The following is a 25,903-nucleotide window of genomic DNA, read 5'->3' as shown; positions in this document are numbered from 1 at the left end:
GATGATCAATTAAAATTCCGGGATTGGAACCCTGAACTTCTAGCATTTTAAATATGAGTAGGGCTCCCACCATTCTGCCACCGGGGTCCCCTTTACTCTTTCTGTATGACTGACTTGCATTGATTTTCCATGGCTTTATCGAACGGCAGAATGTGGCAACGAATATCTCTTGATTTAGATCGAGTAAGATAATATGGCGTATATAAGTTTGTTGTATTTGAGAGCTATTTACCCTAAGATGGCCAACGAACTTCTCTTCTTATTGCAAAGATTCTTTAATGAGGCTGGAAAATATGAAAGACTAACATTACCGGAAATTTGTTTATTGGGACAAAACGCTGTGCTATTAGTTTAGCAAATTTAGCCACTAAAGATCCTGAATAAATTCAACTCGGTTTGTCGAACCGGTAGGACCGCGTATTCCGTGCATTTAGGCGCTAAATTGGTGCAATTCTCTAATTGCACTCCTCTTCCCTTCGGGGGTGCCTCTTGGAGTACGACTTGTAATGAAAGGGTGGGCTAATGTTGTTGAATAAGTAATAGAGGTAACTTAGGTGTCCATGAGCCGAAGTGGAAGTGAAACCGACCCCGGGCCCTTCAATATTCCATGGCTTATTTGAATCGAGGAGGAAGGAGAATTTAGAACCTTAATGGAAATGCTCCGTCTATAAGCAATCTAATCAAATGCCATCATGCGGCGATTAAGCTCGAGTGATAATCTCTTTTTAACTTTATTACTTAAAGAAAACGTTTAAGAAATTATTAAGAAAGAAAACAGGTAACCGACTTAACCCAAACTTTTAAAAATCTTTAAGCTATAAACCTTAAAGACTTAAGATGCTCGGTTCACATTGCAATCTTGAATACCCAAAAGAAAACTGGCAGCAATCCAGTTAAGTGGATTAAGTAAGGCATAACAAAATAATGTGAACTTCTAATAAATATAGTCAATATAAGAACATTTCTTGTAAGCATTGTCAATTTATGAAACAACTAAAAGTAATGTAATTATGCCCACATATGCACTTGTGTACACGGATGTGTAGAACCGAGTCCTTGTCTTATTCGTACCAATGTTGAAGTTAAGCTGAAAGGGCTATCGTCAATAAAGTTATATCATATATATACGACGGAAAAGTGTTACCGCCGCAGCATTGGTGTAGTCCCGGCCCCTAAAGGTCAGTAGCCACGCTCTCCGCTTGTCCACTCCGAATGGTCGGGCCCGCATTGTGCGTCGGGTCGTACGCCGCACGCGAGGGGCTAACGGGCCGAAATACATCAGCCCTTCCCCCCCTCGCGTACTCCCTAGATAGAGAAGGCAACTCTATCTCTCTGAGTGTAGAGGCTTCTCCAGCGTAGAAACTTCCGGGAACGCCCCGACAACGGTTTCGGATTATAGTGGGATTGCTACCCACCCCCTAGATGAGCACTGTCTACGGTAAAAGGTCTCTTATCGAGCTCAGCCTACACCTGCTGCACGTAATCGAGGGACGCCATAGGTCTAGCCTAGGTGGTCCGATCCTTCGCTTCTCTGAGGGTACCACGCCGGTCATACGCACAACAATGCAAAGCATACTCGAGTCAAAGACCGCCGATACACTACCCTTTTTACATTGTGCCAATATTTCTATCTTTTTTTTTACTTTTAACTTCATAGAACTTCCTTTATTTTCCTTTCCTTTATTTCATGTAAATTATTCTTAGGGGACAGCAGTCCCAGAATAAAGTTATTTTTCTTCTTCTTCTTAAACAGTTAAAACATATTTTGCGAATTTAGCACATATACAACAATAGGGTTATCGTCAATAAAGAAAAGATCTTTATATACAGAATTACGCAAGTTTCCTCGAGAAATTGGAATAAACCCAAAGTTTCACTGCCACTCTCGCGCACATTTGTTATAACTAGCGGCACTCATTCGGCATTCTTACATTCTCCTTATATGGTGCCAAGGAATGACACCGTTTCATTATGTGGGATACAATGAGCAATCTTTCTCTGCATGCCGGGCACATATCGCCTTAGATTTTGGTCCAAAAGTAACTGTCAACCGCGTATGGCCAATTCTAAGCCTGGTTGGGATGATCGTTCTTCAACGGTTAACTTCTCCGAGGGGACCAATCTTGACGCTCTAATCCTTCTCGGACGGCCCAGTCGACGTTGCCACCATATCTTTACCACATTGCTATATTATTTGTGTGTTATTACGTTTTTGTGAAACAGGGTGATGATTAACGCAAAATTCTATAGTAAATAATAAAAAAGTATTACTATATGTATATTTTCAATATGTATGATAGTCGTGAGATGTTTTATGGCCCACTCTTTTTGAAGCGATCGTTAGGGTATTACAACTCCAATTAGAAAGAAAGTGTTTTGGTTTCCAACATATAAAATTGGGTTTTACGAGTTACACAGGGGGAGTGTAAAGTCTTCAGTTGAGTTGTAAACATGTAATTTCGACTTTTAAGAGGTATCGTCCTTCTATTGTATTATGCCGTGCCAGATTGATTACCAGGGGCGATTTTATGTCTTCGCCCTTTTCGGAATGAACGCTTTAACAGAGGGCGATGTTAAACTCGTCTGTAAAAGTTTTTCGCATTGAATTTTCCCGTTTTTATTTTCGTAAAAGAAAAGCATTAAATTTATTGAGATTCTGTGGAACCCGTAGGATCCAACCTATTATTTGTTAGTGTTATTTGAAGATATATGTTGGATTCGATAGATGGAATGCAGGTAAGAGAAGTGAAAATGTAGTATGGAGTATATACCGGGAAGAGGTTTGTTTGTACGACGGGAGATGTTTGTTGAAGGATATTTGAACAGAGGGATAGAGTTCATGTCTATGCAGCAGGATGGGCCGGGGTCAAGCCTCAAGTCCGTCTCATTTGCCTCTCGGAGACATGTACTAATGCCGTTTCCGAGGAGAAGATGGGCCCTGTTCTATTGACACGGACCCTCAACCGCAAACATCACCGTTAATTAAAACAGATCGCTCTCTCGCCCAGGCGTGCACACGTGTGCTATCAATCGATACTTGACTTAAGGCCGAACTTGCCGTCGTCTACATTTCACTAATATGCCCCGAGGGGGATGAGGCTTGGCTCAGCTTTACGTAGAGTTTACATTACAAACGGAATCCTTCAATCGTGAAATGCGTTCAAATAGTCAGGATTTTACATATTAGAAGCAAACAAAGGGGTTGAAATAGCTTGAAAACTTGTGGAAAAACAATTCATCTTCGCTTTGCGCAAGATATTATGGAAGTAATAATTCTTCATGCAATAAATATCATTACGTTTATTTTTTGGTGTAATAATAATGAAATACAATATGCAGTTTCACTTACCTCACAAATATCAAAATTTCATCCCAGTAAAGAGTTTGAAAAGTTTATTATTTAATCTTAAAATTTTGATTTATTATTTAATATTGTGATTGAAGAAAATTGAATAAGTAAGCAAAAGCACTTACTGTTAGTTTGTTTGCCTCGTTACGGAAAATTCAGGCGCTTGGTTGGAGATCAGATAGGTTTTTGTGCCTCAACGACTCCAGATACTTTATGTTAGATGACACACAATGGCGAAAATAATATACCGAAGGATAGGAAGACTAAAGCGGGGAACACACTTGCCCGATGCAACGCTATGCGACGCCACCCGATGCTACCCGACGCCTTGTCACGTTTTGGTAGGGTGTGCACATCTATGCTACGTCAAGCGAACGCCACGTACAGTCACACAGCGTGTATCACAAATCAGTGTCACAATCGCAACACCTCTTTTGTTCTTAAGAGTTCTTGTTGTTGCTTTATTTTGAGCAAAATCATGTAATAAATTGTTAGTTAAATTTTATGAGCACAACCATGTTATAAATTGTTAGTTAAATTTAATTGTCTTAATTAAAGTTATTCCGGTCTTTCGATAAATTTTCTTCCTAATTATTGAGAAATCGTGAGATGCGGTCTGTTGTGACGTAGGTTTCAGAAAAATATTTTATTCATCGTGCCAACGTTTCTATCTTTATTGAGATCATCTTCAGGGCCGGGGATTTCCAAACATTGTTTACATTTAACAAATACATGTAGGATGTGGAAAAAAAGTGAATTTATACAATGCAAAATATATTTTTTTATATTCAATCAAAGTATTTCTACTCACTCTTCCTAATCATTAAAATTAAATAATTTTTAAAAACTTATGAAATTTTGATTTCGTTTAATTTGGTTAATTAAATTGAAATGTTGTAATTTATATAACGACAAAATTACATATACTTAGTTTGAAATAAACTACAAAAAATATGAGTGACCAGTGAGAAAATGTGACTGACGCTACTCGACGAAAATGGTGTAATTTTATGATCAAAACCATGAAATAAATTGTCAGTTAAATTTTATGAGCAAACCCGTCTAATAAATTGTAAGTTAAATTCATTATATCAAAAATTGGTATTCCGGTGTTTTGAACAATTTTTTTACCAAACCGTTAAAAAAAAATTTTTTAAATAAAAACTAATGAATTTTTGATCTCGGTTAATTTGGTTTATATTAAAATAAATATATTGTAATTAATATAACGACAATAATACATGTAGTTTCAATAAAAATACAAGTATCCGGTTCTTTTGTCTTCGACTGTACTCGATGCTACCCGACGACAATGTAGACCGTGGGGATCGCAGAACGTAGAGTAGGGTAGCATTACATATCATCGGGCAGATATGCACGGGGGTAATACAATCTTACGGAAAATTGGACTTCGGGTTTGCGTCGGCAATTCGTACCACTTGGCATGGGGCATGTATAGGGATGATTCAGAACCCCTGGGCTAACGGAGTCTGTGTTTGTATGAATCCCAATTATATAAATTCTAGTATTTCACAGAATGGTCTTCACCCCGACGAACATCGAGTACTCTGGGATGAGAGAGTCTCGTCTGAAGAATGGAACTGACGATTGAGTCTTACTTACCCTAAAGTCCGTTTAATCTGAAAATATTTCGGCCGGCAGAAAGAAATTTGAATATTTTGATTGACTAGTGGCATTCCCCATTCCAAAATGTTCTGTAGATTTTTCGCTGCACTTCCAACCAAAAACTTAAGTCTGCAAGGCGTTTGTATCTGAACTTTTTGGGCTCGCAGGTTAGTTTCGCTCGTTGCCATAATCAGTTCTGGGTATTATTAAAAATGAAGTTGGCGAGAAGCAGAAATCCGTCCGTTAGAACGAAATAGAAAACAAGCAGTTTAATATGAACAGAAGCGCTTCGTTCTCAAATTGAAGTTTTTGGACTAATCCGAATTTTAGCTAATCCGACCGTGCTCTTTCCCAATTCGTTCGATCTAGCGGGATTCTACTGTATTTTTAAGACTGAAAGGGGTTTTAAATCCGCCCCTAGGATTATGGGGTACTTTGGGAGAGCAAATGTGACCATATTTGCTTCGAGTTGGTTGGTGAACAATGTTGTGGTTTTGAACCATGGGAGAAAACGTTGTTTATCTGTTTCTTGTTGTTGTTTCTTCTTGTTCTTTTGTTTGACAACCAGAACAACGCGTGATTAGCTAGTTACAAAAAACAGCAGAATACATTTAAGAGTGTCAGTACGAAAGGCGTGAACGTAAGAAAGAAAAACGTAGAATTTTCGGTTTTATATGTAGGATGGGGATGACATCTCGAAATTTTTCGAGCTATAACTTTTATACATGTACTACAGTGCAAAATGCTGAAAGTTTCTGTCTGGTAAAGACATCGAGGAAAGGCATACCAAAAAGATCGAGAGTGACCAAATAACTTGTTAATCACCCACATACCACATGGAGCAATCTCAAAATTTTATATATATACACACACACACACGATTAATTAAAGTTGTAACAAACACACCTTTAAAGTTAATGTGGTGATTGTTAGTCTGTCAGTTGGTGCACACGTGTTGACTGATAGATACTGGATCATTTCAGAGTGCCTACTATCGACACCTGACAAATATTTATTCGAACATAACAAAACTTTCTAAATAAAAAATGGGGACTGGTAGAAGTATTTTTGTTTTTTTAACGAATACATTTTCTGTGGTAGATCTTATTTTGTGGACGAGTTGGGCATGAATTTATACATAAACCCTTGGCTAATTGAATTCTAACCCTGTTGAACTTCGCATCCTGCTATCTCACTGATAATGGCTTAACGATTTTCCTTTTTTCTTTCCAGCCGTTGATGGAAGATGGTCAGGCTGGTCCGGTTGGTCAGCGTGCGGCCCTGACTGCAAGCAGCACAGAAGACGCTCATGCACTAATCCGTCACCGTCGAATGGAGGGAAATTCTGCTTCGGAAAAGATACCGTCAGCACCAACTGCACTGGAGGACTTTGCGGGCGTAAGGGCATTTTTATTTATATGTTTTATCTGTGATATATTTCCTTTTCCTAAATCTATTCGGCTCTATTCTTTACCAAGCTTGTACTAAAACTCGATTATTCTCTTGAAAAACTGCTTAAACGATCTGTCACATAGATTTCGTAAGATGACTTCTATAGTTTAAAAAAAATTTACCAATACAATCTTTGTGTTAACCATGTTAACTCTGTTAAGTCCAATTAGATCGAGGAAAATGATGACGTAGACTTGTATCAATCGGCTAGTTAACATTGCTCGATCTAACAGACCAAGGCCAATGTTAAATGTTACGTCGAAAATTTAGTCACATTACAATCCGTTAGGGCATAGGTAACCAACATGGCAGCCATGAATTTAAGTTGTTTTTTGTTTACACGTATTTTTATTCTTGAGTACGCATTAAATAAATCATACCAGTATATTTATTTTGTTAATTTCTGACCGGTGCTGTTCCTATAAAAATCAATTGTTTTATATTTTGCAAATTTTATAAACGTATACAATTAGATTTTTAAAAAACTGATTGTAGGTACTGAAACGAATATAATTTTCCCAATGGATAACACTATTGACAACTTTCTGTCTAAACCATCTCAACAAATACACAACCAACTTTGCCATTTATTTTACTCCCGTCAGTGAAAATATGAATATTAACTGTCAAGGTTACATCATTTTTGTTCGTTGTTGTCACAATCTTTGTGTTAACCATGTTAAGTCTGTTAGGTCCTGCTAGATCGAGAAAAATGATGAAGTAGATTGTAAAAATCGGCTGGTTAACATTGCTCGATTTAACGGACCAAGGCCATGTTTGGGGTTAGGTCGAAAATGTAGTCACATTCCTAGCCGTTAGGGCGTAGGTAACTAACATGGCAGCCATGAAATTAACAGCTGTTTTTTATTTACACGTATTTTTCTTATTAAATATATTTCTTTTGTTAATTTCTGACCTGAAATTAACGTTTAACACGCTGAGAAAAGAAGGGGGCGTTCAGGATCGTATTGGACATTTCTCTATTCGAGTTAACATGTTACAACATCGTGAATACTCTTTGTATCTTTTCTTTGCATTGTTTTCTTTGCAATATAAATATAATACTAATAATAATCCTATTTAAAAACCTAATTAATCCTGTTATAAGACTGTCGAGTACTAATATCTTTCTATATTTTTTTGATGGTAATAGATTTCATGAAACTTGTGAATTATATAAAAAGGCCCTTAATAATAATCAAACTATTTTCCCATCAACTCCTGACCTAGAAAAGTAAAAGAATGTCAAACTTATTCACTCAAAGAGGCAACATTGCAGAAATAATTTCCAATATTGTTTTTACCCTTGAAGTGAGAAGTTCTCGCATTATACGATTAGTAGTGCGACCCCCGGAGGTATAAAGCACCCTTCTCTCGCTAAACTGTGCCTGGTCCTGACTTCCATCCGTAATATACCGTTTTTACGTACATTTTATTCCGAGTCCTCAGGGATATCTGCAATAGTCCGAGTGCCATTTGTCAAACGTGGGGGTTAGCGCCGTCCCCTTAAATCAGCCTTCCCCATTGTCCGTGAATTATCCCTTGTCACTACGATTACCATTGCATATCGGTAGCCTTGTTGGTTGATTTATTGCTTTGTGACAATATACTTGTAAACTGTCATTACCTGTCTGGTCACCCTACGGCGAATGGCGATTAATCAAATTTTGTTATGTTCCAGTCATAAAAGAAGACGGGATGGACGGTTCCCATCTCACCGAGGAAGGTAAGAAGATTCAGAAATTATAATCGATTATATCCTATACTATTTCAAAAACGATTCTAATATTATTACACAAAAAAGTAAACTGGAAACAAGGCTCCTTCTATTTTATTGGAACATGAATCTTGCAAACTATTCAAGTTTTAATGATTAGGAAAGCTGTCTTTAATGATTTCCACAAGTGGTGTTTCTCCAAATGTGCAAAAACCCTCCCCCGATCGACAACCCTAAGTTTCAAGCGGGTAACTTTTTAACTCGCATTACCCGCACTAAATCGGCTTTAACTGGAAGGGGGAATATTATTGTAGAATGCAAAATGTTTTAAGTGCACTTTTCTTTATTTTAAAGGAGAACGGCCTGAATAATATATGTTTTATCCGTTTATATTTATGTTTAGAGCTTTTAACCAGTTTGTATTTGGATATTTTTATATAAATATTTTTTATATTTTTCGTAGGTAAAGGTAAGTCTCTCTCCCTCAGACACACATTCTCTCTCTCTCTCTCTCTCTCTCTCTCTCTCTCTCTAAAACAATAAAACCCGAGCCCTCGTAGTTAGCCCTTCTATTTCGTGGTCCGATTGACCAAATAACTTCTTTCAGTTAATTAAACAATTAAAAAGCAAGTGGCACGAGCGGGATTCGAACACACGACCTACCGCTACTTACGGCGCTGCTCTACCAATTGAGCTATCGTGACGTCGATCCACTCGGACAACTTCCAAATCTCAACCTACCTTTCGAATTTAAGAAGAACGAATTTTGGGTTAGGTTAAATTCCAAACAATGGGAATTGAACGAGAATGATTTGTTGATTTTTGAGCATGAAAGTCTTAATTTATAATAAACATTTAAGAGTTCTTATTTGCTGGCTGATTTTAAGTAAGGTAGAATTATTAATCCATTCCTGCTTTGAATAGCAAATGTATAGAAATAATAAATGGTGGAGTGAGTGTCTTTTTAAAAGATAGAAGTTTCTGAACTTTCCGAGCTCTTTCAAAACTAAGTGTAGCATTCAGTTCATTCATTGTGCTTTCAACGTCGCTCAAGGAGTAAATTCTGTAAACCATTTATTTATTTAATTATTATTAAAAATTAGTGGATAAACTTGCTAAATCGATTTGTACAAAATAAAGAACTCATAAGGTCTCCCAAAATGAGAGTTGAAAATATTCAGCAATATTATCCAGGGATGATATTTGTAGTTATATTGAGATGCGGTCGATTGTTTGGAATTGTGTAGAACGAGGGCAAACAACAAAAAACCTTTGATGTACCGAACGAACGATCGTGACTAAAAATGTCCACACCGGGCGAGCCTAGCATTCGCGAATATCTTAAATAAACAGTTTTAACACAATAACAAAACATTACTAAAAGCAGCATTACTCAAAAACGAGGGAACATTCGAAAGCTGAGGTTGAGATGGAAAGTTAGTGTCCGAATGGATCGAGGTCGCCATAGCTCAAGTGGTAGAGTATCGGCGTATCTAGCCGAAGGTCGTGGACTCGAATCCCGCTCGTTACACTGACTTTTTTTATTAAAGACTTAAAAAACCTTAATTAATTAAAAGATTAATTGGTCAAGTGGACCACGAAAACTAGTGAATTACTAAAAGCGTTTGATATTGATTCCCATAGAACTCATAAAAACGCAAGCTTAAGGTTTACTTGGATGCTTGAAATGGCTCGAAAGATACATAAGCCGCGTTCTCAAGTTTGACTTTTTGTTGTCCAAAAGCGGGTAAAATCTGTTTTTGTTAACGGGGTGAACAAAAAGTGATAAACAATTATTGGCTAATTGAAACATGACGTCCAAAGTGGCTGTACGCAAATTTGTAACAGTTGTTTCAGTTAAAAAACTAAAAAGTGATATGAACAATTTTATAAAATTGAGGAAAAATCGTTAAAATGTTTGATTTCGGTAAAGCAGTGGATTTTAAGTAGAAATCTGTTGAGATTATAACTAGTTTCATGAGTTATTGTTGATCTGTTTTAACTAGATTAAAGTGAAGACTTGAAGGTAGAATATTAACAATAGCGGTATTCACGATCTTTGTGGTAACCCTGTTAACTCCGTTAGGTGCTGTTAGATCGACAAAAATGATGACGTAGACTTGTTAGAATCGGCTGGTTAACATTGCTCGATCTAACAGACCATGGTCAATGTTAGAGGTTAGGTCGATAATATAGCCACTTTGCTATCCGTTAGGGATTAGGTAACCAGCATGGCAGCCATGAATTTAACAGCTGTTTCTTGTTTACACGTAGTTTTATTCTCAAATACGGATTTAAGTGCATTAAAGCTTCTATAGCTTTAGTTTTGGTTCTACCAATCGCCACGCGCAGCATTGCAGAAACCTTAACGTTTAACATGATAAGAAAAGAAGGGGGCATTCACGGTCTTACTGGACATTTCTGTATTGGAGTTAAAATCTACAGGTGTGCAGTATTTCAAGCTCTGTCGATTCATGGAAAGAATAATGTGATGATAGGTATTATGAATATCGCCAAACCAGTAGCCTTGTACCGATGTAAAGCAAAACAATACAATAATAGCCCGTACCACTTTAGTAAGTCCTTGTATATGGACTCCATGTATCACAATAGTCTTAAAACCACACGTAGAATGTGAAAAAAAAGTATTAATACAATGTTGGAAATGTTAGACACAATCAAAGTATTTGTACTCACTCAAAGTGTTTGTTTCCTTTTTAGATGTGTCATTATTCACCCCTTCATAATACACCTAATAAACATAAAACATCATCTCACTAGCACTCTCAACACGACACACTATAATGACACATCTATACAGAAAACAAATACTTTGATTGTGTCTAAAATTCCTACCATCATCTAAATTCATTTTTTCACATCCTACATGTATTTGTATAATTTAAACAATGTTTTTAAATCCTAGGCCCTGAATATGATCTCAATAAAGATCGAAACGTTGGCATGGTAAAGAAAATGTTTTTCTAAAACCTACGACTCACCAAACCGCATCTCAAGACCTTCAGGTAATCATTAACTAACGGTCACCAAACTCCACACATGAGAGATAGATAGATAGATAGAGAGAGGATAGATAGATAGATAGATAGATAGATAGATAGAGAGAGAGAGAGAGAGAGAGAGAGAGAGTGAGAGAGAGAGAGAGAGAGAGAGAGAGAGAGAGAGAGAGAGAGAGAGAGAGAGAGAGAATTTGAAGAGGAGAGAGGAAAAACGAAAGAATATATTATAAATTGTTTTAAAGCTATGTTGATTATTCTTCCAAGATGATTTTTAAACGGTTTGTAGAAATCTGATGGTGCAGGGTGCCAATGATTATTATCCCGTGCTAGGATTAGGATTAAATCAATAATAACAAACCAATAATCAATAGATTTTCTCCGGACCGGTTTCGACTAATCTATAGTCATCTTCGGGTAAATTTTCTAATTTAATTTAAAAAAATTCAATTACAATAAATTAATTCAACAAAATAATTTTACAAGCCAATTAGTGTCGAATTAAAGCCACTTTAAACCAAGTGATACCAGGTTTTAATTCATGAGTAATGGACTTGTAAAATTATTTTTTTGAATTAATGTATTGTAACTGTGATTATTGAAGGACTTTTGTGAGTGTGCTAAAAACCGTTTGGTTTATTTTTTCATCTAGGTCGTGAAGTTTTTAACGAATTGTGATTAACTTAATTGTAAACAAAACCTACTAAATACTTTTATTTATGAAATATAATTTGTATAGCTTTCGGCTACAATTTCAGTGGCTACAAAGAGAAATAAATTTACGAGCTATTAACATTTTCCATCGGGAGACTCTGCTTGCCTCCTTGAAAAACAAATGGCTCTTGCGGTCGTGGGGGATTGGAACAAAGGACAAATCGTGAAGTGGCATTCAAAACCGTGCGGGCATAAATTTAATTAAGGCTTCACCCTTTATACATCCGAAGGTGTGTGAAAAGGATCCAAGGTGTAAACATTACACGGATCTATTTCAAGTCGTCCTGGAGAAAGACAATTGTTTCACGGGAGGCGGCACGGCAGAAACACAAAGCTGGGTAATCTCCAGCTATTCCCATATCAAATTACTGGAACCTCAGTTCGTCGGCGGGCGGCATTGTTCACCGTCCCATGGGAGGACTGTTTCCCAGTTAGTCATTGTTTAGGAGGCTGTTCCTCCTCCTCCAATACATCAAGAGACTCCTCTTCTTCCTTTGTTCCTCCGTACAACTCGGAAACTATCTTCTGAAACTATTTTCCCAATCCTCGCCACCCTCTAAATTCCCGGGAAATTCCAAGGGAGCAAATTGGGTTAGCGCAGCAGGAATATATTTCATTAGGTTATAATTACACACATCCTTTCCGTCATCCTAACAATCTTTCCTTGTAAACTGCTTGAAAGTTAATGAAAAAAGTATTTTCACCGTAAACCGACCGTTATTCCATAATTATTCTGAAATCTTGAGATGCAGTCTGGTGTGATGTAGGGTTCAGAAAAATATTTTCTTTATCGTGCCAAAGTTTCGATCTTTATTGAGATCATATTCAGGGCCTGGGATTTACAAACATTATTTTAATTTAACAAATACATGTGGGATATGGAAAAAAGTGAATTTATACAATGCAAAAAAATATATTTTTTATATTCAATCAAAGTGTTTCTACTCACTCAAAGTGTTTGTTTTCTGCGTGCGTAAGTGTGCCATTCTTGCGTGTTGTGTTGAGAGTGCCAGTTTATAAACATAAAACAGCAATATCTCACTGGCACTCTCAACACGACACACAAGACTAGCACACTTACGCAGAAAACAAACACTTTAAGTGAGTAGAACACTTTGATTGAATATAAAAAATATATCTTTTTGCATTGTACAAATTCACTTTTTTCCACATCCTACATGTATTTCTGAAATTTAAACAATGTTTGTAATTCCCAGGCCCTGAAGATGATCTCAATAAAGATCGAAACGTTGGCACGATAACGCAAATATTTTTCTGAAACCTACATCTCACGATTTCTGAATAATTTTTTACAATATTTAAATACAAATAATTTTGCACTTAGAGATGGTCATTAATGAGGTACTGCAATGGTTTATCATCCATCACAATCATACATTACGTGAACTAGATATTACATACATCCAGAAGCCTGTCTGTTATAAGATAATAAGAACCTGAAACTTTACATACATTTGGCTTTTATATCAAATATAATTAAGTATAGAAATTATGACGTTAAATATGTCGTACTTTAACAAAATATTGACTTTTAAAAATAAATCATTCAAAATATGACCTTTTCATTAATATCCAATCCAATCCAATAAATAGAGATAAATTTCTTAGGTTTTCCTGTTTTCAGATGATTCTGTGCTTAAATACAAAACATATACACGGTGTTCGGTTACTCGTGTTGCAAACTTAGCCAGTAGATACTACATTCAAAAATGAACCAAAAAGTCCTAATTATCTATGTTCCGAATCTCAACAGTTTCGTAGTTATTCCACTTTGTCTCATTTTTTCAAATTTCATGACCTTGCTTCAAATAAACAATGGTAACTCCAAAACTCAAAGGTTTTGGACAAATCCGTTGGTACCATTAAAAACTACGTTAAATTTCCCATAAGATGTAATCAATACTAAACTTGTAAACGTTCGTAAAATAGGCGTTTTAGTAGCGAGATTTTTGAAAAAAAAATTTTAGATAAACTTACTATGGCGATCCTAAACTACTATTTCCAAACCTAGAGACCAGCAAATTTGAAAAAACGTACTACATTTAATATTTTTTTAGTGGTGTAATTTCTTTTTTAATTACTTTTACTTTAAAATATCAATAATAACTCCAGAACTAAGAGGGTTTGGACAAATCCGTTGATACCACTGAAAACTACGTTAAATTTCCAATAAAATGTGATCAATACTAAACTTGTAAAAGTTCCTGAAATAATCGTTTTGTTAGTGAGAATGTTGAAAAAATATGTAAAGTTGAAAAACTTACTATGGTGATTCTAAACTAGTATTTCCACACCTAGAGGCGAAAAACCTACTCCATTTATTATCCTTTTTGGTGGTGTAATTTCTTTTTTAAAAGATGAAGAAATTAATGCAGGGAATGAAAAAACATTTGGTAAGGTACGAATCCTTTAAGCAAGGTTTTTTCTTTTCCTTCGTCAATTTCTTCAACTTTGAAAAGTAATTTAAAAAAAAATTACACCACTAAAAAGAATATTAAATGGCGTCGTTTTTTGAAATTTGCTGATCTCTAGGTTTGGAAATAATTGTTTAGAATCACCATAGTAAGTTTCTCTGCTTCGAAAAAAAAACTTGATCAAAGTTATCACTAACAAAACACAGATTTCACGAAAGTTTACAAGTTTAGTGTTGATCACTTCTTATGGGAAATTTAACGTAGTTTTCAATGGTTTAAACGGATTTGTCCAAAAACTTTGAGTTTTCGAGTTATCATAGTTTATTTGAAGCAAGGTCGTGAAATCTTAAAAAATCAGAAAAAGTAGACTAACTCCTGAATAAACTGGTGAAATTCGGATCATAGTAAATTAGGACCTTTTGGTTCCCTTTTGAATGGAGAATCTACAGAAAAAGTTTTAAACACGAGTAGCCGAACACCTAGTATAAGTCACATGCATTAACTAACATATAATGAGAATATATACTTATTACATAAATAGATTATTTTATTAATTAATTCTAACCATTAAAGTTATTAATTATTACCAAATGGATTATTTTTAAGCTGCATGTTACATATGCTTGATAAATATTTTTATTTCAATTGTTTTGAACTGAGGAATTGCATTCACCCCCATCAACTGCATTCATAATACTAATTATTTCTTTAATTGCTGGCAGTAAAAATACTTTCCTTGAAAATTAATTACTAGAGATTTATCTTTTCATAAAATTCGTGCATTTACGCATTCACTCGTAGTCATAGCAGCCCGTGGTTAAATTTAATTGTTCCTTTATTGCTATAAGGCCCCCAGCGATTTGGCAGTTCTGGCATGACGGGATACAGCTCTTGAAGGGTGGTGACGTGAATGAAATACCGCTCCAGAAAAGGGAACCCATTCCGATGCGTATTCGATTAAGTGCAAATCAGAACTGAGGATGTGTAGATTCGCCCTTTGTCGGCCCACCTTCAATAACTTTTAACCTCGTGTAAAAGGCAAAGGGCTTTTATTTGTGTCACCCCTGAGATCCCCTTAAAGGAATTTCGTTGGCTAATCCTTTGAGTGGCTGCCTCCTTCGTGAGCTTTAATTGAACTTTCCTTTAGGTTAAGACCATAAAGGGATTTTTTTTCTCCTCCAAGTTATAATTACAATTTGCTATCTACATTACAGAAACTTAATATAATTTTTAAATAACATAATTTTAATCGCAATAAAAAAATTGATTTTTCCCATTATAAATAATGTAATGTTTAATATACAATAGACCACAAATAGCTGATTATATAGCCGAGCACAGGTTAATCATGTTCAGATCACTTGTTTTATATTTTACCAATTTTATCAATATATACAATTAGATTTTTTTAAACTGATTGTAGGAACTGAAACTAGAATAATTTTCTTAATGGATCACACTGTGGCCAACTTTGTATCCTACCATCTCAACAAATACACAATCAACTTTGCCATTTATTTTACTCCCGTCAGTGAAAATATGAATATCACCTTTGGAGGTTAGATCATTTTTGTTAACAATAGGGGTATTCACGATCTTTGTGTTAACCCTGTTAACTCTGTTGGGTCCTGTTAGAACGAGAAAAATGATAACGTAGACTTCTAAGAATCGGCTAGTTAACATTGGTCGATCTAACGGGCCAGGGCCAATGTTAGATGTTAGATCGAAATTGTAGTCACATTGCTATCCGTTAGGGCGTAGGTAACAAACATGGCAGCCATGAATTTAACAGCTGTTTTTTCTTTACACGTATTTTTATTCTTAAATATGCATTAATTAAATGAGACCAATACATTTCTTTTGTTAATTTCTGATCTGTCCTTATACTCTCATTCATAGTAGATACATCCCTTATCCTATAAAGTTGTAGGCTGTTAGAGGTTAGGGTAGAAGTTAGGTGAACGAATTGAAGCGTGTAATTTGTTATTACTTTTCGAGTGCATAGATATTTTGAATAAAGAGTTGATTAATTTTCCTTTCTTATTAACTTCTGGCATCTTACAATTTAATACAGAAGAAAACCAAAACAAACAACAAGCCTTCAAGGACTGTTATTGCTTTCTTTTTGGTTCTACCAGTCGCCTTTTTATATAGCATTGCGGCAAAATTAACGTTTAACATGGTAGGTAAAGAAGGTGGCATTCACGGACATTTCTCTATTCGAGTTCTCTACTGCAGGATGTGACCAATTATCTACTGGAAAATTTTTGTGTACTTCAAAGATTGCCTCCCCCCATGTGTGGTTGATCGTTTTACTATTTTTATTTGGTCGACTACTTCTTGAATGTATATGTCGATAGGCAGAACGCCCGTTAGTACGTTTGAGGCTTGGAATGTAATTGTCCTGAAACCTTTTATTGCCCTCAGTGCCATTTTACGTTTTACTCTCTTATTTTTATGACGTTGTTCTCGATTTTGTAATGCCTTGATGTAAACCGGGAGCGCGTAAGAGTGAAATAGAAGAAACGTTCCTTCGTAAATAATTTCGAGGACGTAACTCTCCAATCCCCAATACACCTTGGATGATCTTCTAAGTAGATTAATTAGCTGGGAGACTGTTCGCATATGTAGTCTATAGTAAGTTCTATATAAACTCAAAGTATTTCATCTCATTCACTACGTTTAGGCAGATACCGGATAAATACACCCTAAAAGGTTCGACATTTCTCAGTTCGATGACATATAATATTTGTGATTTTTCTGGATTAATTTAATCTTATTTAGTTGTACCCATTTGTCTATTATAACTATACTGATTAATAGAACGCGGTTCCAACCATACATACAAAATAAAATATACAAAGAGGTCCTGAAGCCTATCTGGACATGGCATTCTACTATGGGGTTTTACCAAAAACAGCAATATTATCAATATACAAACCCTCCGAAATAAAATCTTACGTAACAAGATTAATTTACAACACAGCAATGACGGTAGCAAAAATTAATGGAATACCTGTAGCAAATAGATGCATATAGTCGCCTTTAATGGTTTTTCCACGCGTGGGTTTTTGTACCTTCCTGCAGTGAGTGTATTTATTGGCAGGAATGTGTGTATGAAGGGTTGGGTAGTTCAGTAATATCGAGCACCCCACAGACCCACTGAACTAGGTTAATTTTCTCGTTTTATGTAAAATGAATGTATTTATTAGCACGAAAGTGAGTGCGAATGGGTGGGTAGTGCAGGAATATCGAGTACACCACAGACCCACCGATTTAGGTTAGCATGAGGCTAGGTGTTTCTTGTAGAGTGAGTGGGCGGAGGCACTCTCGTAATATAAAATGCGCCCGTGGCTCCGCATTCTTAGCTGTACATATAGAATGAGTAATCACCGCTTGAATGAATGTATTTATTAGCGTGATAGTAGTGTAGGGGTTGATGGGTCTTTGGTGGAAAATCAATTACACCATAAACCCACCAATCTAGGTTAGTATATTAGACTCATTGTGCAAATGTAAATTTTAATAAAGTACGAATGTATTTATTAGCGTGAATGAGAGCGGGTTTCAGCGGAATATCGAGTACTCTGAAACCCGCTCATTAGGCTAGGCAATGATTGAAGGTTTGGGAGAGAGTTTTAAATCCTTTTCACCACGCACGTAGGGGCTTAAAATGTGGAAATAATGTCCCAGAAACGTTACCAGAAAGACCGCCAGTCTTCCTACAGGAGAGCTTTTTTATATTTGTAAACAAAAAATTTTTTCTTTTTAAACGTGAGGTGGAAAAAGAAATGCGATGTGCCGGCAATAGCCCAGGCAGCTAGCCGACCGAATGCACCTTGGTACGTAAGGAATAAGGTCGTACACAGTCCTGATAGGTCACGGCGGATAGCCAGCATAAGGCATTACCTACATAATCGGTACACCGTCCCAAGACTAAAAAACCTAATCAGTGCAGTTCAAAAAATTGTGAATAGTGAAGTGTAAATCTGATTGTACCAATGAGTTTATAATGGCATTTATTTATTCTGTATGGGTCATTGTAAACTACACGTGTCAAAAGGTTGGTCTAATAAGACCGATTTTAATAAATTAATTAAATTAAAGGCAAAGATGCAAAATTGGTTTATTATTTAGTCTTGATCGTCTATTTTGCCGTTATTCTGATAATAACACGAAGAGATTAATTAAAAGTCTATACCTTGTTGTCTAGGGTACACTGAACTTTTAACGAGCGACGCGCCGTTTCGCTGAGCCTATCGATAACAGGCTTTTGAAAGGCGATGGCATGGTAATTGTTTGTCACTTTGACCGACATATGTGAAAATTGATACCTTGCTTTAATTACGTCACCCTTGTATCCACATCGATTTTCACTCTTATGTCGTCGCCAGGCGGAAGTTACCCCATGTTGAAAAAATAAAATTCGAACTATCAAAAGTTGAACTCTTTGGAACTTTAGAACTCTAGCTTTCGAGAAAAGAAAACTGCAAATTCTTTATATTAGAAATATTTGAGGTGTGTTATTCTACACAGGACAAGTTGCTTGTAAAATTTCATATGGACGCCTAGGAGAATGAAATATGAAGATCATCTATTAATTTGAATAAACTTTATGTCTTATTATTTAGATTATTAATCATTATTTGTGTTTATCGGCCATATTTGGGAGATCGAGTTGCTAAAGGAATAGGAATTACAAGGCAACCCTTAATTATGAGAATAATATAACATATAATAAAATTTTGCTTTCCTTTCCATCGCTTATACTATTCTTATAATATATATTTTTACATATCTGTCCAAATGTCGCTTTATTATATTGTTTAGAGAATACATTCTTATTCATATAAGAAAATTTAAAGTATTTCGAAAGTAAACCTGAGAATGACTTAGAATTTCCATTTTTCTCCACTCAACAACCATAAATTCCTTTTTATTAGGAATGCTATTTTTTCTAAGCATAAAAAATGTCCTTAATTTATTTTCGCACAATACATGAATCATATAGCTGAAATGTTTAAAACTCTCAACTACAGGGGCCAAGTGCTTCCGTCATATTGACATATTTGCTAAAGCTGGGAAAAATAATAGATTTTTTAAATTGAATTAGCCATGAACTGTGATTTTAAGGTAAATTTTGAAACATTCGGATGTATTCTAGTCTGTATTTTTTCTTTCAGTTGAAATACCAACGGATTTAATTCAATAAAAAAATTTACACCAGCAATTATTTTGAACAAATAATGTCGTGCACAGTAGTAGGTATAGTTAATATACTGTTTATTCAGTCTACTTCAAGGGCATTTTAATATTTAATAATAACATTTTCTATTTTATTAACGTCACTAAAAGTATTGATATAAAGTTTCAGTATTAAAACTTATCGACTGTCTTTTAAATTAATTATACAAAAGAGAATATATGATTTCAACCGGAAAAGATTTAGGGTGGACGGCTCTGGCGTAAGGCACCCGCGGTCGTTGGTTCGATTCCTACCGTCACCCATGGAATTTTTCGCAAACGCCCCTTCCCCTAAAAAAAAAAAATTATCTTCATAATTCGTTTCTGGCTAATATCTAATGATAAACAAGCAAAGTTAAATGACCTGCTCCATCGACGAAGAAGTTTTTAATAGTATATAACAATAAAATATAGCGATAGAGGTGTGGATGTAATTTTATATTAAATAATCAGCAGAAAGCCAATTGAAAACACAAAAACAAAAACACTTTCTTCATCGAACTTTCGACGAATCTACGATTATTCGTTACGATTTTTGAAACTATAATTAAAAAGTTACAAAGTACAAATGCTTTCATTTATGTGTATAAATATAATTTCATTGATTAACCTTCTGCCAATATCCGTCACGAGCCAGAGCTTTTACATTACCCCTTGACATGTCCGACGACGCGGTCAAACCCCCGTCTGTATTTCTAGAGACCGATTTGTGTCCAAAGATTCTATTTTAACTAGACACTTGTCATGTGTTGACAATTGTTATGGACTTAAATTTATGAATGTTTTTCAGTTAATTAAGTTTTTAGTTGAGATAAAAAAGTCAGTGTGAGCGGGATTCGAACCCACGACCTTCGGCTAGATCAGCCGCTACTCTGCACCTGAGCTATCGTGACATGTTGCTATGCTGACATGCTGACAAATGGTGTCAGTATTGTTTATGGCTTGGGCACACCAAGCACTTAATGCCAAAATCATTCAGACATCCTCAATAAATACTCTATGTGGTCTGGCATTATCCTGCATTAGAAAGAATCTCTCACCGATGTGGGGACAAATGGCACTACATTTTCTTCGATTATGTCTAGTAAATACCTCTGTGCAGAGATCTTCCTCGCACAAGAATCAATTTGGTGCGGGTGTCCAAAGAAATGCTACCCCAAAACATCAATGACCCACCGAGGGATGCCACATGAAGAACCAAACAGCAAGAGGCGTACCTTTCTCCTAAGCTTCTTTATATGAAATTACGCCCATCTGAATATTTGAGGCCCACTCTCAACTCATCTGTATGGCGAACTCGTACCAAATCTTCCATGTTCCCTTGCGAATTGAAGTCTAGCTATTTTCTGAGCTCTGGTAAGAAGAGGTCCACGAGCCGTGAAGGCCCTGAGTCATTGAGCCTTCTTACAATCCTGATGGAAATGGAAACATTTCGCATAAGTATAATCAGATTTCTTATATCATTTCCAGTAATGATGTGGTTTCGTAGAGCCTGATGACTGATGAATCATGTAGACCCTGTATTGGCCCTCTAGTATGAAGCCCTGGTTCTATGAAGCGCCGAAGGACCCTTCCTATTTTACTTGTTTACAGTCAGTATAGTCAATATCCTAGCGACTTCGCGCTGGCTGTATCCTTCCTCTAATGGACACTCAAACGGAGCCATTGAAAATGGTTAACTGAAAGCGATTAGTTAAGCGTAGCAGAATGAAACGGCAGAATGCCACTTTTTGTTCAAATGGATTAATCAGTACAAAAATAAACAAAGGAAATAACCAAGCATTATATACTGTACATTTTCAGTAGCTACTAATTACCTGTAACTAATTTGGAAAGAGGATGTATTTATTTATAAACAAATAAATTGTGTGGTGAGCTAAAGTTAGCCATCAGTCACGAATTAAACATTAACATAACTTATGACAGTATTAAAAGCGGATACTAATTTTTTTTTCAATAAGAATTTTATCTTAAGATAAAAATCCGCTTCTCGATACATATCTTATCTGGTGCGAACCCGTACTAAGTCACGTAATAGTCAACAGGCCGTGGGTTGATTTCTAAATACTTGGATTTTTTGTAGGCCAGATGCACATCACCTTCAGAGATGAGTCTGCGTGAAGTTGACGGAAATAGGCAGAGCAGAAAAATTTAACCTACAGAGCCACACCCATAACTATTATTAAAGATCAGTGTTAACGCGTTTTTAAAGAAAGTAAAACATTCAGAAACAACTGAAAATATAATTATGTAGTGATGTGTGATGTTTAGTGTCCGTTAGCCAATGATTATTTGGAAATCGTGAGATGCGGTCTGGTGTGACTTGGTTTTAGAAAAACATTTTCTTTATCGTGCCAACGTTTCGATGTTTATTGAGATCATCTTCAGGGCTCAAAGTGTTTATTTACCTTGTAGAAGTGTCATTCTTCTGTGTCGTGTTGAGAGTGCCCCACGACACACAAGAATGACACATGTTCACAGAAAACAAAAATTTTGAACTCTGAAGATGATCTCAATAAAGATCGAAACGTTGGCACGATAAAGAAAATGTTTTTCTAAAACCTACGTCACACCAGACCGCATCTCACGATCTCTGAATAATCATTGACTAACAGTCACTAAACACCACAAATGATTTTTATGTTTTGCATAGAAAGTTGCAGATTCGCAAGTTAAATGTTATTTGATTTATTAATTTATTTTTTTGTGAACTGGTTTATTTCATGGTTTATGGTTTTTTTGTGTAGATGTGTCATTCTTGTTTGTCCTGTTGAGAGTGCATCAGCCAATTTGTGGGCACTCTCAACACGGAACACAAAAACAAACACTTTGAGCCCTGAAGATGATCTGAATAAAGATCGAAACGTTGGCACGATAAAGAAAATATTTTTTTAAAACCCACGTCACACTAGACCGCACCTCACGATCTCCAAATAATCACTGTATAGTGAAGAGATATACAGTTTTTAAAAGATAAATTGATTGGAAATGACACCAATTTTTTTAAAAATTCTCCGTATAATTCGCGCAGTTTTTCTTTCTCATGTTATTATTGTAGCATACTTCGAGGACTGATTTGAAATGAGCAGAATTTACTGCACATTTTAATTAGCATTGTTAATTTCATCTTCAGAATTCGAGTCTGTTCAGAAAATAAATTGAAAGCATGTTTGTGTCTAACACTATACAATCAAAACCTATCAGTTAGGTTATCTTTCTACTCTCAATAAATGACGAGTGGCTCACCCGTCATTACTGTTTGTTCTTTGACTATCCATCCAATTATCATGTAATCTTTTATAAATTAAAATAAGAAGGCGCGTTAACATCCGACCAACTTAATTACAATTAGAATTGAGAAAGTTTCGTTTCCTTCAATTATTAAAATCACTAATAACGAGTTCGTTTTCAAGTGTTCAACCTTGTTAGCCGGATAATTTAATAATTATCCTCTAATAAAACGGCGAGGTTGAGGAAATTTTCAAGATAAACAGAGAGAAGATCCCGAACACAATTAAAAGTTCATCATAATTTCTGACAGACTAAAGACCTTTTAGTAAATTGGGGATTTATCGTTTTACGCACTTTCAATCGACTGATTTCCTTTCCTCCTTTTTGCTCTGATAGCCCGGATTACTCTTGTATTTTATGATATTCAGTTTTTACCCGCCGGAGGTGTCAAAAGAATTAAACCTAGTGCTCTCTGGAAACCACTGGAAAATCCCTTCAATTAAAGTGAACAAGTTTTTGCCAAGTGTCCTTCCCAATTAACTCTCTGCTGTATTAGCAGTAGTGGTTCTTGTACAAAAGGGAGTGACACGAGTAAAAAGCATCCTAAGTTCAATTTCATTAAAGCGTACAAAAACGTAAAACTTTGTACTTAGTAGTCAAACTTTCCTGTTTTGCCTGTACGTCACTAGTGTGGTTTATAATGTTGTTAAATATTGGTTTTTTTTTCGTCCCTATATGTCTTCACCATAAAAACCTGTTTATTTCGTCGCGTAAGTGTATATCGTCCGTGGAAAATTAATTATGCTTCGGGGAATCCGTACGTACCGGCGGAATGTTGTATAAAGAGCCACCATAAATTGTCAACCGTTAAAATATAAACGCCGTTATTATGCAAATACGTCTGGAAGAGGGGACGGACAGAAGGAAGACGCGAGGGATGCGGCAGAATTGCCCATACCGGAAGGGAACCCCACTTAACGACTTCTTCCCATTAACTTGCCACAACCTCATCCGCTATTGATTCCGTGCCCCTGTCGCCACATTCTAGAATTCTCTAACATTAATTTCTTTCCGAGGAATGCTAATGTCTTCTTCCACCCTCGGCACCCGGTAAATGCGGGGACCACTTTACCCCTCAGAGGAAAACTGGGGTGGTTCCGGTATTTAAGCATAAGACATTTTTTTAACCTCCTCAGTATGCTCGAAAAATTAAAGAGGATTCCGCTTTTTACGACTAAACCACTTAATACGTTTTATACATCTTATGTTGAATAATGTTGCAAGAATGAAATTTGTTCTTTTGTTGTTTATAGCGTATATTTGCCCGTTTTTTTCTTAGATCTATTAATTTTGAAATATCTATTACCTCACAAAGTGTTTGAACAAATGGGGAGAACACCACTGCAGGACAAAATATTTAAAACAAACCTTAATGGTGGATGAAGTTTCTTTCTATAGAAAATGTCAGACTGCCAAAATTATCAAAGTCAAATGATTTGATTTTTCACAAGAAAATGCCTTACAATTGGTGTAATTATTTGTTTAATAGTTTGACCAAGATAGAGGCCCAGAGATTTTAGCAAGAAGTTGAAGAATTGACAAAACACAAACATACATTGATGGGGGTATTCACTATTTTTGTGTTAACCCTGTTAACTCTGTTAGGTCCTGTTAGATCGTGAAAAATAATGACGTAGAATTGTAAGAATCGGCTAATTAACATTACTGGATCTAACAGGCCAGGGCCAATGTTAGATGTCAGGTCGAAAATGTAGTCACATTGCTATCCGTTAGGGCGTAGGTAACCAACATGGCAGCCATGAATTAAACAGCTGTTTTTTGTTTACACGTATTTTTATTCTTAAATCCGACATATACATTTCTTTTGTATAATAAAACACATTTATCTTTTGTAAATCATTTGTAAAAATGAACTATACCCTGGTCCCCCTTTGTCTTGTCTGTATCGAAAGTCATGAAGATTCGATTACCCTTATTAATTTCTACTGTAAATCCTACAATTTATTTACAAAACAACTCTTTGCAAAATTATACATTCCTGAAGAGTTAAAATAGTGTTTATTTGTTCACGGTTTCCCAATAACAAATGAATACAATAAAAGCATTAATGTTATAACTGCACATAAAATTAGAAATATTTATAATAATAATTCAGATATCGTGAGATGCGGTCGGGTGTATCTGCATCTCACGATATCTGATTACTATCGATTAACGGTCACTAATCTCAACACATTTATAATAATAAAAACAATGAAACAAATAAACAATTTAGAACGAATTGAAACAATTTGAAACACGTATTAAAACTATATAATTATCAATTATTAATTATACTCAAATTCAATGTTAATTATATTTATGAAACAATAATTAATTTTCCAATAACAAATTTGCTTAAACTGACATCAACTATATCTATATTTTCCAGTTTAACAAATTTGTTCTTCTTGGTATAAAACTGAATTTGGCGTAATTAGTTCTATGGCAATCGGTAGAGAATGTTTTGACTTCTGGAATGATAAGATGGAACACGAAAGTTAATTCGGTTAAGGAATGTAATAATTTATGCAATAATATAGAATCAAATATCGTAATTCCCTTTTGTACAGACAAGTCGTCAATTTCAAATCCGTCATTAACGATGAAAATGGTGTACCTCTGTATTCTCCGATTGTTCTGGAAAGTATCGGGCGTAAAAAAAAACTTTTTAAAGCCGCTTCTGTGCGACTGATATGGGTGGATTGAAAGGGAGCCCAAAGCGTTGAACAGTAATCCAATATTGGTCTTGCATTGGATGTATATAAAATTTTATGGAAATGTTTGGTATGCCGTGTAATAAATCCTCAAGTTTTATTTGCTTTAGCAATAGTTTTTTAATGCGTGTGTGAAAATTTGACTGTCAATAATGATGTAAAGGTGTTGCAAGTGTGTTGTGTGTGTAAATTTAGACTATTTACGAGGGAGTCTGACATAGCGCAGTTAAATTTAAGAGGATATTTTGTTTTATAGAAAGTCAAAAACTGAACATTCGTCAAAATTTCAAAAGAATATTGTTAGTTCAACACCAATTATTAACGTTTACTAATGCATGCTG

At 35.5% G+C, this 25,903-nt stretch overlaps 1 protein-coding gene across 1 annotated transcript in view; it reads left to right on the top strand.

Moving 5' to 3' along the window:
* LOC106669071 (netrin receptor UNC5B) overlaps nucleotides 1-25,903 on the top strand; it is a 122,873-nt gene that overhangs the window by 41,680 nt on the left and 55,290 nt on the right. The window contains exons 3-4 of the mRNA XM_024224831.1: nucleotides 6,209-6,373; nucleotides 8,109-8,153. Of these exons, the coding sequence (XP_024080599.1) occupies nucleotides 8,126-8,153 (28 nt within the window). The 5' untranslated portion in view covers nucleotides 6,209-6,373; nucleotides 8,109-8,125. The remainder of the gene's footprint in view (nucleotides 1-6,208; nucleotides 6,374-8,108; nucleotides 8,154-25,903) is intronic.

This window comes from Cimex lectularius, unplaced genomic scaffold (genome assembly GCF_000648675.2).
Source record: "Cimex lectularius strain Harlan isolate CLEC.00 unplaced genomic scaffold, Clec_2.1 scaffold53, whole genome shotgun sequence".
NCBI lineage: Eukaryota > Metazoa > Arthropoda > Insecta > Hemiptera > Cimicidae > Cimex > Cimex lectularius.
This window is presented reverse-complemented; position numbering and strand designations above follow the sequence as displayed.